Source organism: Cnephaeus nilssonii (genome assembly GCF_951640355.1).
Source record: "Cnephaeus nilssonii genome assembly, chromosome: 11".
In the NCBI taxonomy this organism is placed as follows: Eukaryota; Metazoa; Chordata; class Mammalia; order Chiroptera; family Vespertilionidae; genus Cnephaeus; species Cnephaeus nilssonii.
Window position 1 is genome coordinate 22,474,581 of NC_137082.1, and position 15,707 is coordinate 22,490,287.

At 38.7% G+C, this 15,707-nt stretch overlaps 1 protein-coding gene across 1 annotated transcript in view; it reads right to left on the reverse strand.

Annotated features, from left to right (window-relative positions):
* Positions 1-15,707, reverse strand: part of SPTLC3 (serine palmitoyltransferase long chain base subunit 3) — a 131,293-nt gene that overhangs the window by 95,254 nt on the left and 20,332 nt on the right. Inside the window, exon 2 of the mRNA XM_079783757.1 lies at positions 9,529-9,714. Coding sequence (XP_079639883.1) covers positions 9,529-9,714 — 186 coding nt within the window. The remainder of the gene's footprint in view (positions 1-9,528; positions 9,715-15,707) is intronic.

Genomic DNA, 15,707 nt, shown 5'->3' on the forward strand with positions numbered 1-15,707 from the left:
CACTCATATTACAGAACACCATTGTGCAACTATTGAAAGGAATGATGAAATCCTGCACTGGCTTTTAAAGATATCCAGACATATAGTTAGATTTAGAAAAGTGAATCACACACATGTATATATGATCTCATTTAAATTAAGGAAAGGACATAATAAGTACAAATGAATATATGTATAATTAAGTGCACAAAAAAGACAGAAAAGATGAATAAAGAGCCTGCTTTTGATCATTATTTTCATAATTACAAAAGCAAAAACAAACAAACATGCGTTTGAGGAAGGGCTCTTTGTTAGGGCCGGTGAGGACCCACCCATTCCTCACATTGGCTTATTACTAGTTAGTATACATTAAAAAAGCTCTATCTTACTGAGATCAATCCATCCTGCCTATTAGGACAGATGCCTCCTTGCAAAGGAAAGTAGAGAGTTCTATATTGTAAAAGAACTAAAAAATGATCTGACTAACATTTTAATGACATATTAGAAATTATCTTTGTGTGTGTGTATACATGGGCATATGTATGTATATATTTGAATACACACACACACACACACACACACACACACACACACACACACACTAGAGGCCCATTGCAAGAAGATTCCTGCAAGAACAGGGCTTCAGGCGGGCTTCCCTCCCGCCACCGCCACCTCTCCCACCCCCCCCCCCCCCCGCGCTTTCCCTGCTGCCTCTGGCCCCCACCTCCCACCCCACGCTTTTCCTCCCGCTGCCGCCGCCCACCCCTGCACTTTCCCTCCCACCGCCACTGCTGCCCCGCACTTTCCCTCCCGCCACCGCCTGGTGCTTTCCCTTCCCTCCCGCCGTCTCTGCCCCCCACCCCACGCTTTCCCTCCCGCAGCCGCTGCCCCCACCCTGCGCTTTCTCTCCCACCACCGCTGCCCCGTGCTTCCCCTTCGCTGCCGCCCCGCACTTTTCCACCACCCACCGCCGCCACCACCTCCCGCCTTGCTTGTGCTTTCCTTCCCGCAGCCACCTTGCTTTCTGCTTCCCCTCCCTCTTCCTTCTATGCTGTCTTCAGTCTTCACTCCTCCCTCCCTCCCTCAGCACATGCAAATTAACCACTATCTTTGTTGGGTTAATTTGCATACTCACTCTGATTGGCTGTGTGCGTAGCGAAGTTACGGTCAATTAGCATTTTTCTCTTTTATTAGTGTGTGTGTGTGTGTATATATATATATACATACATATATATATATACATATACATACATGAGTATTCACTGTGGGGAGGCTGTGATTTAATTTTACTTTTACTCATGATCTTATTTTACAAAATATTATAAAACTTTGATTTTGGAGTTGTTTTGCTAAACTATATGACATGATCTTCTGCTAGTTGCATTTGTGGAAATATATTCATCCCTTGTGAAGTGCATTTGCCTTTTAGAAGCAGTCAGAAGGTATTTGCCACTATGCTTGGTTGGGGAGATTAAGGATTTCACTGGCCAGTGATTCCTATTATATTTAAAGCTGTTGATTTCTTAGTGATATTTAAGTCAAAGAAGTGTGGGAATGAGTTGTGCTGAGTGAGGACCATGCCAGGCAGAGAGGAAGGCAATAAAACTTCCTGAGGTAGGTACATGTAAGCTCTTCTTGAGGAAAGTGAGGAGGTCGTGGTGTTTGAGGTAGAATGAGAAAGCTGAGGAGTAGAAGAGATGAAGGTAGAGACTTAGAAGGAGCTGTGTTCCATAGGGACTTGGCTAGCTCTGGCTCTTACTCTGAGTGAGAAGAGAAGGCGTTAAAGGGTTTTGCCCAATGATGGTATATGACCTTACATAGGTTTTAAAGAAATCATGTTCATTGTTAATTGAGAAGAGATTGAGGGGTCGAGTCTGGAAACAGGGTACAGCTAGGCAAGAGAAGGTGGTTGTTTGGACAAAGCTGGTGGAATCAGGGGTAGTAAGAAATAGTAGAAGAACAAACATATTTTGAACATAGTACTGACAATATTTGCGGACAGATTTCATTTTGAGTATAAGAGAAAGAGAGGAGTCAAGAATGATTGAGGTTTTGAGCCAGAATACGTGGACTGATGGAGTTGCCATTTACTGCTCTGGGAAAGACTGTAAGAAGGAGAAGGCTAAAAGGGAATATCAAATACACAGTTTTGGACATGTTAACTCTGAGTGATGCTAATGAATGGCCTCTAGTGTGCAGGTAGAAGGCTTGGCCTGGACAGAAGCCCAGACATCTACTCTGTAGTTATGAGAGGTAGTGGGGAGGTCAAATATGTGAGCACAGGTACATGTAAGTAGTGGCTGAGGAAGCATATTCTGACCTATTTCCTCAATGAAATAGGGAACAAGATTATAACTGAAAGTCAGGAGGGACAAAAGTGTTGGAAGTTTTGAAGGAAAGAAGAAAGTATGGAACAGTCATCTAGAGCTAGTGACTAATTGTAGGAAGGTAATATAATGTGACTGGAAAGGAGCACTGAGGCCCATGTTGAAGATTGTGATCCTGAATTTAAAGGGATACCCATCAGCATGGTGAGTGAATTCAGTTGAGGGTGTATCAAGGTCTATGAAATTTAAGCTGGATAGGAAGAAGAAAAGGAAAAAGCTTAAAATCAGGGGATCCCAGGCTCCAGGGACAGGGTTGAATAAGAGATATTATTAATGAGGTGACCTTTGGAAAGCATCTAAGCATGTGACCAAACCATCTTAATTAGAGGGATTCAGTCCTGCCCCCCAACTTTTGGGGAGGGGAGAGGGCCTGAAGGTGCAATCACTTGCTAATGGCAGATGATTTAATCAATTATAGCCATGTCATGAAGCCCCATAAAATCTCAAAAGGATGGGGTTCAAAAAGCTTCTGGGTTGGTGAACACATGGAGGTGCTTGGAGTGTGATGCACCAGAGAGGGCGTGGAAGCTCTCTGACATTTTTCTTACACACCTTGACCTATGAATCTCTTCTATTTGTTTGTTCCTGAGTTATATCCTTTTGTACTAAACTGGTGATCTAGTAAGTAAAATGTTCTCTATGTTCTGTAAGCCACTCTAGCAAATTAACCAAACTGGAGAAGGGGGTTTAGGAACCTCCAGTTTATAGCAGTTGGTCAGAAATACAGGTAACAACATTGACTTGCAACTAGAATCTGAAGTCCAAGGAGGGAATGTTGGAACCCTCAATGTATAGCCAGTCAGAAGCACAAGTTAAACTTGTGAAAGGCATCTGAGTGTGTGTGTGTGTGTGAGTGTATGTGTGTGTGTGTGTGTGTGTGTGTGTGTGTGTGTGTGAGAGAGAGAGAGAGAGAGAGAGAGAGAGAGAGAGAGAGAGAGAGAGAAAGGTTGGAGAGACACTTACCCTGTAGAATCTATTTCTAATTCTATTTCTGAGTAGATAGTGTCAGAATTTAGCCTAATTCTTGGGCATCCTGGTCCAAGAATTGTTTGTTGGTGTTGGGGAATACTCCTATATCGATATTGAGTCTTAGAACACTATTTATACCTGAACACAGGTGATAACTGAATTTCTCATTGAGAACCTCTAGAATAGCAATGCTTCTCACATTGTCACATTTTAACATATGTCCATATCACTTGAGGATCATGGTAAAATAAAGATTTTGCTTTAGAAGTTCTGCACTGGGCCTAAAATTCTCTATTTCTAATAAGCTCTCATGTGATACCTTTGAGAAGGGTCAACTTATGGTCCCTGGACCAGCAGAACTGGCATTACCTGGAAGCTTGTTAGAGATTCAGAATCTTGGCCCCATCCCAAAGCAAATAAAGGAGAACGTACATGATCTCCAAACCATTTAAATGCACAGGAAAGTTTGAGAAGCAGTGCTGTACATATTGGTTTCTAACTTAGACTGCTCAGGAGAATCACCTGGGAAGCTTTTATGAACCCCATCAACCAGGGTTCACCACAAAACAATTAAATCTGAATATCTGGAGGTAAAGCTCATGTATTAGTACCTTTTAAAGCTTCACAAGTGATCCCAATGTGCAGCCAAGGCTAACAACTGGTCTGATATTACCATCCTACCAGCTGTTGGCCAGCATGTTAAGTTCCCAGAGAAGCCCCAATAAAGCTCTCTGAGTTTAGACCCACCCAGGTCCAAACAGGAAGACCAATGCTTGGACCATCTGTTTGTTTTGGACAAAAATCATATCTCATATTCAGTGATATTGTTGGACCCTGTACTTCAAATTACTCAGAAGAAAGTCTCTCTGGGAGAAGCAGGCTGCTGCATCAGGGTGCAAAACAAGTTTTAATTCATGTAAACATTTGGAGACGTGCCTTAAACATTCCTATAGCTACAACTTGCTGAGCCCTCTTTCTCCCATGTGGACGTAAAAGTCTCTGCAGATGGGCAAGAAATGTCTGGAATTTACTTGTAGGGGCACTGGGGGACTATCTGGATCTAATGTGAACACAAAATTGCAATTAAAATGTTTTATAACAGTCTGGTGTCATTAGAAGGAGTCTTGATGAACATGGTAACAACTATAAAGATTGATAAATGTGGCTGTGCATGAAGATATTAAAGTCTCTGGTGATGCTTGACATTTACTTGATTACATGTGCTTACATCTTGTTTTTGAGAAGTTGGGCCATTACCTCGTTGAGAAAGTAATTAACCTAGAGGTCTTTCATAAATTATAATTCAACTCTAAAGTTACCTTTTATTTAAAAAATAGACACATGTTTCTACAAAATTAAAAGTTAAAAGAAGGATTTAAGCAAACATATTTAAACCATATATCTGTTTGTATTGTTCTTTTCCTTGCCAGTGTCTTTTGATTGTTGATGGAGTCTATGGGAGGTACCAGGTGTCCTGGGCCTGTGATATTTTTAGTGCTCTCTTGAAAAGATATTTTTATTTTTCTGTTCTTTTCACTTAGTTTATACTAATGAATCAGAGCTTTCATGTTTTGGAATAAACTTCAGAGTGTTTGGGCTAACAATCAAAAAAGAAGAAAAGTAAAAAAGAGAGTCTAAATTTGGGCAACAGTTTAGTTTGAATGGATGGTTTGGTATGACAAAGTCATCCCAGTGAGAGTAAATAGAGAAATTGAATTAAAAAATGCTTATATTTGATTAACAAAAAGTGAGGAAAAGGACATGCCCATTAGTTTGACCATTTGTACACTTTAAGCATATACAATTTTATTAAAAATAAGATCAAAATTTAAAAATTAAGAGTCAAAGAGTGTAATCAGAAGTGACAGCATCCATTTATGATATTTTTAAAACCAGAATAACTCTTATCCACCATCACTTCATGGAAGTGCTTTCTTTCCTGATGTCATTTTGTGAATGGCTGGTTTGTCTTATGGGACAATCTATTCTGCACTCCTAGTGACCCAGCTTTTTGAATAGAATAATGCTCATTTCTGCTAAAAGAACCAGCAGTCATTGAAAAGCAGCACATTCCATGTTTCCAGCCAGAGACTTCAAGATGTGCCTCAGAACGCTTATTTTCACAGAGCAAGGTTACTGTCAGAAGTGCAGGACTGGGGGCAATATTAAAAGGATAAAGGTCAGCCTGGAGATAGAGTATCTAGTGACTAAGTCCCATAAAAATGTACATAGTGATTGCAGCCATTGCCGTTAATTAGGGCCTGTTACTCTGAAAGCCTCTAAATCTAACAGGGCTCAAAAGGAAAGAACACATAATAAAAAGGGTGCCACATAAAAGGAATATCTATTAAGGAGAGTCAATTGACTAGTGATGCTCTCTACTTCACAGAGATCAAATGGGTGGGACATTATTTATTTTGTAAAGAAATACAACACACTGTTTTACTGAATGCAATGCCTCCCCCCGAGAGGTGAGTCAAGCAGTTCTTGCAGCAATAGTGAGGGGTGTTAGAGACAGGCTGCTGTGCCCTGTGCTTATCCCATTGTTTAGGACTAAAGCATCTCTTCCTTCCCTAATGCTCAGAGTTTTGGAGGCTGACATCTCAAAGAAGGGAGCTGCCCGGCTCAAGGTCAAATCCCTTTCTGGAGGTAGTCCCCATCTATCATCATTGAAGGCTCAACCCCCTGTCTCAACACTTCTGAAGGGATCTCCCACCTCAAGAGCTCCCTGACTGCATCACAAATCACCTTCACCATCTTTCCCCTTCACTCCCACCCAAGTGTACAGCTGTTGATCCCAGGAGCATATCCCTATAACCTTCTTGCCCTCAACCACCTTAGAGTTGTCTGTGCTGAGAACCAACCTGCATATATATAAATGTGTTCTGCTTGAAAGTAAGAAGTGCGTTAGGAAAACCAAACTAGCCCCTCAAGGTTGATAGAGCTAAAATATTGGAACAGGTTAGAAGATAGACGGCAGATCTGAAGCCCAAACCTGCCAAGGGATGCCACCCTGAGAAATTTAGACTTGACTGACACCTTGTTTCAGCAAATATTCAGTAATGTACTGAGTTAGTGTACATGCTACTTATACCCAGGGAGCAGGCAGATTGGTGATAAGAGCTTCTAGAATAGACCAGCTGGTGTCAGGGAGGGGCTGTGGAGATCCTTGTAAGAGTGGCTAAAAATAACTTGCTTCCTCCTTACTATTTCCCAGGTTTATTATCAGCTCTGCTATGACCTGGGAAACCTCATCTTTTTCTGGGAGCATGGTGGATTGTTCCCTGTTTGATTTAACTGCTTCAATATCCTTTACCATTCAAAAATCTTTATACCTCAAAACTGTGTCTGTGACCTCTCTTTTTTTTTTTTTTTTTTGCAAAAACAAGGCCATTTTATTGTGATGGGTATGCCACTATCATCTTCATGTCTGACCGAAGTAGAAATTTGTCATTCCTCCCTCTATATCATTTTCTATATAATTTCAAGACTTGTTAATACTACCTCCCAAATTAGTTCCCTTTTCTTCCTCAATTCAAACACAAATTATTTCTTTCCTAAACCATTATAAAGGTTTTCTGGTGTCACTTTGCTTCTAGTCTAGAATTGGAATTCCATCTCTGACATCTATAAAATTCTCTGAAGTTCTTTGTTCTCTTCTCTCTCTCTCTCTCTCTCTCTCTCTCTCTCTCTCTCTCTCTCTCTCTCTTTTCTCTAGACTTTCCTTGGGAGACCTCATCTACTTCTTTGGGTTTGATTAATGTTGATATGCTCAAGATATGCGGAAGATGCCACAATATCCATCTGAGACTTTTTTCCGGAAGTCTAACGCTCTATCTCTAGCTGCCTATTTTTCAAACTCAACTTGTCAAAGGATAAATTGATCACTTTCCCCCTCCTCTGGATCTTTTTCCTCTATCCCTCATTTCAGTGAGTGACACCACTTTCTTGTCTCCTCAGCTGCCCAAGTCATAAGCCTGGGTGTGGTCTTTGATCTGTGCATCTCTCTAATTTTTCAAGTCAAATCAATAATCCCCTACTATCTTCTTAAATATCTCTTGATCTTATTTCTTATCACCACCCGGGTTATCACTACCATGGTCCCAGCCCAAGTTCTCACCTAGATTTTTTTTTAACCTGGATTTCTACATCAGTCTTTTAACTGGTTTCTTTGGTCTCTATGGTATCCTCCTGCAATCCCTGTTTCATAGGGTAGTAAACACGATCTTTCTAATCTGCAAATCTGCATTCCTTTGCCTGAAATCCTTCAATGCCCTCCCATTGTTCTTATAATAAATATCCATGGCTTATAAAAACCCATTATGGTCTGGCCCCTACTTGCCTCTCAATCTTCTCCCCACATACTCCCACTCTCACAGCATTGCAGTCATTGGAATTCCTTGGTTCCTTGAATGTACAATGCTTTCTCTTACTGCTGGACCTCTTTCTGAAGACTCCTTCTGTTCCATCTTGCCTTATCCTTTACTTTACTACTTATTCTTGAGTCATCACATCTCAATTTAATTTTCTCTTCCTTCCATAAGCCTTCACTGACCACCAAGTTTGGGTTCCATGATTTTTTCTTTTTGGCTCTCTTGACATCCTCTACTTACCTCTATAGTATCTCTTATCAAATTCTATTGCAATTTTTTAATGGTTAGCTCTCTAAAGGCAAGAATTGTATCTGCCCTGGTTATTCTTATATCCCTGATTGTAGCATGGTGGCTGGCAAAAATGCATGCTCAAAGAGAATCTGACTTGATTAACAAGTTAATGAATACCTTGACACAGGCAGTGCCCTTTTCTGAGAATGTCTTTCTTTGTGCCTTTGATCACTAGGCAAATTCCTGCTCACCATTCAAGCCCCAGCATCATGGCTTCCTGACTTCCTAAATGAATCACAGGACATAGATTCCGAATTCCCACATCGCACTCCTCCCTATCATCACTTTTGTCATATGCTTTGCCTATGAGTCTGTTTTTGCACACCAGGCTTTAAATTCTCGGATGGCAGGAACTGTCATTTCTTCTCTCTGTATTAGCACCCATTACCTGATCTAGAGCATCTGCTCACATAGTTGCTAAAAGTAGGAGGAATTATAATAATAAACCTGGGCCTTATTTTCTATTGAAGGTGATACACTTGACTGAAGGCAATTCCAAAAAAAAAAAAATGCCCATGAGATTTGTTCATGGAAGCATTACTGTAATAAGTGTTTATCTTACCATAGGTACTGGTTGTTAAGTGACAGGATTTGAGGTTCCCTCATTACATTGAAATTCATGCCTCACCTATCCTCTTTGTTTTAGATGTGTTTAAAGCTCCATCATGTCAAATAATTCATGACCACACTCAAAGTATTCTAAAGCAATTTTTAGGAAAAAATGGTTCATGATATCATAAATCATTTGAACCGGTTTGAAAATCATGTTAACAAAATGCAGACTCTTTGCATATCTTTGAATGTTTTCCAGGCTGTTCTGTTAGCTCAATGTGAAAAGAGGATGATGTAGACTTTTATAGGTTAACTATCGAAAGTATTTAGATCAGAGGTGATTTTTCAGTCCATGAGTCATTTGGCAATGTCTGGAGGCATTTTTGATTATCACAAGTGTGTGGGATAATTCTAATGGCATCTAGTGGGTAGAGGCTAGGTATGCTATTAAAGATTCTATGATGCACATGCAGCCTCCCACACCAAAGAATTATCCAGTCCAAAATATCAATAGTACAAAGTTGAGAAGCCCTGATCTAGATGAAATAAAAATCTCACACTTTATTTAGACACACTTTTCTATTCCAGTATTAAACATAAATAATACTCCTCTTGCAACCAGAAGACCAGAATATAGCCCCATCCATGTGTCTTGCTCTTATATTATGATTTTTTTTAAATCTCTAAAATGGTATTTTAATATTTATCTCATGGGGTTGTTATAAAAGTTAAATATGATAGTGTGTGAAGAAACTCTTAGTTTAGTATCTGGTCAATGGTAGTTACTCAATAAATATTTGCATAAAACAAGTCCATGAACACACAGGGATAAGGTCTAGGGTTGGAAATAAAGAGCATTTATCCTGAGGAGTTCCTGAGCTCCTCACTCTTTTTAGTATCTGCATATGCATCACTACTTGCAAGAACATTTTAGAGAAGAATAGCATTGACAAAGATCCAGAGATGTGCATACATACTTTTTGTTCTTCTCGCTCTACAGCTGCATTGCATTTTTCTATTCCCGAGTTTCTCAAAAAGTCTCTGAGATAGCCAAATAGGGTTCCAATTCCATATCCCATATAAGTGAAAACCATAACGTGAAGAGGTGCTTCCTCAAAGGATTCAACAACTGGCTTCTCATAAAAATGTGGCTTCCCATTTTGCTGAAAACAGAAGAAAATCGAAGGTTGGTACTCTCCCATTACAATAAAGTATGATACTTGAAATTTTGCACATTCAACCTTTTTGAAAATTGGTCACTGAAGACGTAATCAGAAATGTACATTTTATTCTATAATCCCCTACTGAAGTAATTGGTTAAGGTAAACATTCTCAACAGATGTTAAATCCATTAAGTGAACAGTTAATGAGGAACTACGTTTTTACAAGATGACAAAGTATCACCCATAGGTTACAAGATGACATACCTGGTTACTACCTTAACCACGTGATAAAATTACATCACAGATGTTGAAGCAATTAGCCACTCTGTGCTCTTATTATGTTGTAGTATTCAATATACCAATGGAACATTTAAGCTGAATTTAATCAAGCTCTTATATCTAACTTCCATTTCACAAGCAATACCAGGCTAGAGTTACATGATAAATTGTTTCATGAGGAAATAATGAGATAATCACAATGTGGAACTTTCTGTATGACAATTGGCTTGGTCTTTAATAGCAAAATATATAAATGGTACTATATCAAACTAGAGAGCTTCTGCACAGCAAATAAAACAATCAACAAAAGCACTCTGAATGGGAGAAAATATTTGCAAACCATATATCTGATAAGGGGTTAATATCCTAAATACATAAGAAACACATACAACTTAAAAATCTAAATAACCCAATTTAAAAATGGATGAAGGACCAGAACAGACAGACCTTTCCCCAAAGAAGACATATAAATGGCCAATAGGTATATGAAAAGGTGCTCAACATCACTAATCATAAGGGAAATGCAAATCATACTGCATTGAATAATGCAAATTAACAGAGTATTGGATAATGAAACTGTGAGTAATGAGATATCACCTCACACCTGTTAAGATGGCTGTCATAAAAACAATAAGAGATAACAAGTGTTGGCAAAGGTGTGGAGAAAAAGGAACCCTGTGTATTATTAGTGGGGATATAAATTGGTGTAACCATTAGGGAAAACAGTATAAAGTTGCCTCAAAAAAATTAAAAAATAGAACCCCCACTTCTGAATATATATCCATTGGAAAATAAATATATTGGAGAGATATTTGCAACTCCCATATTTATTGCAGTATTTTTCACAACAGCCATGATACAGAAACAATCTAAGTGTTCGTTGATGGATGAATGACCTTATGAACACACACACACACACACACACACACACACACACACACACACACACACCCCAATATTATGCAGCCATAAAACACAAGAAAATCCTGCCATGATGAACCTGAAGGACATGATGCTGAGTAAAATAAGCCAGACAAAGAAAGACAAATACTCTATGATCTCAGTTAAATGTGGAATCTAGAAAAGCTGAACTCGCAGAAGCAAAGAATGGCATAGTGGTGAGGAAATGGTGAGATGTTGGTCAAAAGGTACAATACTTCAGCTATAGTAGGAATAATTTTTGAGTATGTATAGCATGATGACTACAGTTAATAATACTGTATAGCATATTTGAAATTTGCTAAGATAGTAGATCTAAAGTGTTATTACCACACACACACAATTTGGTAACCAGGTAAGGTTATGGATGTGTTAATTAATTTGATCGTGATAATTTCACAACATATGCTTATGTATAATCATGTTGTACACCTCAAATATACACAGTTTTTATTTGTCAATTATACTTGAGTCAAGTGGGAAAAAAGAGAAAAAAAAGAGTAGGGAGAAGTCTTAAAAAAGACAACAAAATGCAGTTGTGGTGTTTCATTGAATCACTTGTTTGTTTTTGTAAAAAAACCAAAACACTGATAAAAAACATATTTTGAACAACTGTAGAAATCCAAAAATTAACTGGAAGTATATCTTATTAAGGAGTTATAAATTTTAGTTGGAATGACAGTATTATAATTATGTGGAAGGATGTTTTCATCTTTGTAGATGCATGCTAAAGTATTAAGAAAGGTGGTTAAAGTGTTAGTCACAGTTGCAATTTTCTTTCAAATGATCCATCAAAAATAAAATATATACATAAAGCAATTTTTGGAAAAATGTTAATAACTTGCATTTAGAGGTATGGATGTTTGTTAAATATTTTACATTTCTATGTGTTTAAATTTTTTTCATAATACAAAGCTAAAATATTTCTCTCTTATTTTATGTGTCAGCATTCCAGTGGAAAGTACACTTTGGTACCAAACCATTCTGAGTCTTGCTTAATTGATTTGCACCCAAATAGCTCAATCAATGTTGACTCAATGGATTAGTGAATAAACTATTCTTAATGCTACTACTTAAACAAGTTTCAGTCTTTAAAGATTATTGATACCTTCATTCATTACTTCATTCAACAACATTTATTATGAATTATCTCATTGGAGAATGGGGAATCTGTTTTGAGTGCTTGAATATATAAGTTTTAGTGATTTACAAGAAACTGTCAAATGTCTACTGGTATTTAATGCATTAATTTATCTTATACATGCATATTTAGAAAGATATATTATATAAAATCATGTAAATTAGAAATACTGGTTTTGCTACTCATGTATTCTTTATCACCATTACAAGCATGTTGGATTCCACCAACAGTTTTCTAGAGCTTATCACCTTTGTTTCCTCTCTATTATTTGAGATGCAGTATTTTTTGATTCTCTGTGACTTACTCATCAAGCCACAAAATATATGACAATCAAAAATAATCTATTCAGCCCTGGCTGGTGTGGTTAAGTGGTAGGCACTGAAGGGTCGCAGGTTCTATTCCTGGTCAAGGGCACCTATCTGGATTGCAGGTTTGCTCCCATGTTCCAAGTCAGGGTGTGTGAGGGAGGCAATAAGTCCTTGATGACATTGATGTTTCTTTCTCCTTCACCCACTCCCCCACCCTTCCACTCTTTCAGAAAAGCAATGGAAAAAAATACCCTGGGGGAGAGGATTAACAACAACAACAAAAAATCTACCTGGTAGATTACAATTTTTTATCTCTACATTACTTGTTTTTAAAACAGTTTTTTTCAAAAAAAATTTTTTATAATAACAGCTAACATTTGTATTGTTAAGTCAAAACCTTACAAAATCTTATTAAAATGTATTGCCTCCTCCTGCCCTAACCGGTTTGGCTCAGTGGATAGAGCGTCAGCCTTCGGACTGAAAGGTCCCAGGTTCGATTCCGGTCAAGGCGTGTACCTTGGTTGTAGGCACATCCCCAATAGGAGGTGTGCAGGAGGCAGCTGATCGATGTTTCTCTCTCATCGATGTTTCTAACTCTCTATCCCTGTCCCTTCCTCTCTGTAAAAAATCAATAAAAATATATAAAAAATGTATTGCCTCCTTATTTATTCAGTATATCAGGTTTCTTCTCTAGCCACCTCAAACTGACATTGATGAATGTTGCTTTTGCCTGATGTGTCATCCCCAAATGCTACTTGGTGTTTTAAAATAACAAAAGTGAGAGAGTGTTGCTTAATATGAGGTCTTGAATAAAAGGTGAATGAAAGATTATAACAAATGCCTTGTATTTGGGAATATAGGACATTTATTGAGTGCCTACTGTGAGCCGGCAATGAGCTAGGTTCTGGGGATTAAATGATAACCAAGACAGGCATGGTTCCTGCTCCTGACTTCTTGATCTCCCTTTCATTATGAACTGACATCAGTTCTGTAGGTCTGGTGGATGACTTACTATTCCAGTGCCAACTTTTGGCTCTCCTCAGCTCTGTTCTGTGCTTGACTTTGGACTGCATCTGTCTTCAGTATTATTTTGTTCATTAGGGTGGGTGGGCGGGAAGAGATCAACCAAAGAACTTGTATGCATATATATGCATAACCCATTGCCACAGACAATAGTGTGGTGAAGGTCTGGGGGTATGGGCGGGAGGCGAGGGTGGACTAGAAGGGGTCAATGGAGAAAATAAGGGGACATATGTAATACTTCCAACAATAAAGATTTTAAAAGTTAAATAAATAAATAAAAATAGAATACACACATACACAAAGATCCACTTCCTGGTTCTTTCCACAGCATGGGGACACACAGTTGGCTTCTTTCTTTCCTGGATTTGTCTAGACTCTAGCACAAGGGACTGAGATCTTCATGAAGAAAGATTTGATGAACTTTTGTGACTGATTAGGTATGATTTCAAAGAAGAAGAAAATGAAAAGTATCTGCAAGGAGCATTAAAGTATTGTTGATAGGAAGAAGGAATCAGGAGGGCTGCTTATGGGGGTGAGACAATGGGTATGTCTGGGACATGCTAAGTAGGAGGTAGAGATTGAACTCAGAAGTGGGACTGTTTGCCGGGCAGTCAGGAATGCAGGAGAAGAGAAGGGCTCTGGCTGAAGTAGAGGGTCTGCAAGTCAGCCATTGTGAGGCACAGTTTAAGCCATGGTTGAATGTGGTCAAGTGCCAGTTATAAAGAAAGAAGAGCAGTGGGCTTAGGACAGGATTTGGGGACTTATTTCTTTAAAGGGCACCATAGAGGAAGAAGCATGAGTCAACAGTACCCAATGTGACTTCAGAAACCTGAGTTAGCCTGCCCATCAAAAGAGAGGATGGCTGAGTTACATGGGTGCATGTCACTCAAGGCCATCCTGTGAGAATCAGCAGAAGGTTTCCCCTTTGTCCTTTCCTGGCCCATATCCATTTCTGAACTCCATATGTGGCCAAAATAAGCAGAGCAACTCCCCCAAAATCCATGGGAACATTCTGCTTAAACTTAAGGCTCTGAGGCAAACCTGTGCTGTCATAACAGACTCTCTACCTACATGCAAACAAAACCCTCAGTTGAGTGCTCAGTCTGGGACCTTGTAACTATTTCCCCCACCCCCATGACTTGTTCTCTAAGATAGCTATAACACAAAGAAGAAACTTTCAACACTATCCAACAGCACAAATCAATATCTACTTTATTCTCTCTCATATAACTTTATTTATTTTTAAATTTAATGTAATTTTATTTGGCAGGGTGGAAATGAGATACCTTTTACAGAGAATAAAGTTATCTGGAAATATACAGGTCTTTTGACCAGATGAAAAGTGACTCATTCACCACATTCTTTTACTTAAAATTGAAGTCAGTCATGCCTCATGGGAAGAATTTCTTAGACTAGGGTTGGATAGTTATTTTGAAATATGAGAATTGGCCCTATTACAGCAGATGAAACATACAATTTTGCTTAATAAGTTTGTTGGCTAAGGCAGACACAGCATGGCTATGTGTAATGCATTTTCTTTCTTTGTTCTACCTTTTTTACTCACAGCCTTGAAAATGAAGAGATCCTGAGCCACCTTGCCCAGAAAGCCAGGTCATTTGGGGCACTGTGACACCCTGGGGTTGGTTTACTTCCTGCATTCCTGTCACATGTGGAAATAAACAGTGTTGGGGCATGCTGGGAGGACCCACTTTACAAATTACTCTTCCATTCAAATTAGCAGGTCTTTTACCAGCTGCCTATTTTGCACTGTCCTAGGATAATATTAATGGGGATATGTAATCAATAAATCCAGTCCCTGTTTCCCAGAATCTATAGGATAATGATCTATGAGGGATGGGAGGAGGGGAGTGAGTGTAAATGACCATAACATAAGGCAAAAAGTAAAAGTTATCAGAATGACACAGATGGAGGGACCATTATCACATTAGATGGTCAGGATTAGCCTCCTGAAATAAAGTGGAATTTGAGGCCAGTCTTGATGGAGAGGAAGAGCATAAAGGTGGAGAGTGCTTGCAGAGGAGAGAGACTGCCTGGGTTCAAATCCAGACACTTTCATTTGCTGACTCTATGACCTTGCCCTTAAAAGCCTCAAAGTAAAATGGAGCTAATAAGGATTGTTTTGAAAATTAATTCAGATAATATATGCAAAGTACCTGCCATACAATGAACAACCATTAATTGTTATGATTTTCATTAAATTGGAATAGAAGTGATAGATGAAACTGTTAGAATGGATTATGTTGCTTTTAGAAAAATATTTGTAAAAGAAGAGACAGAATATG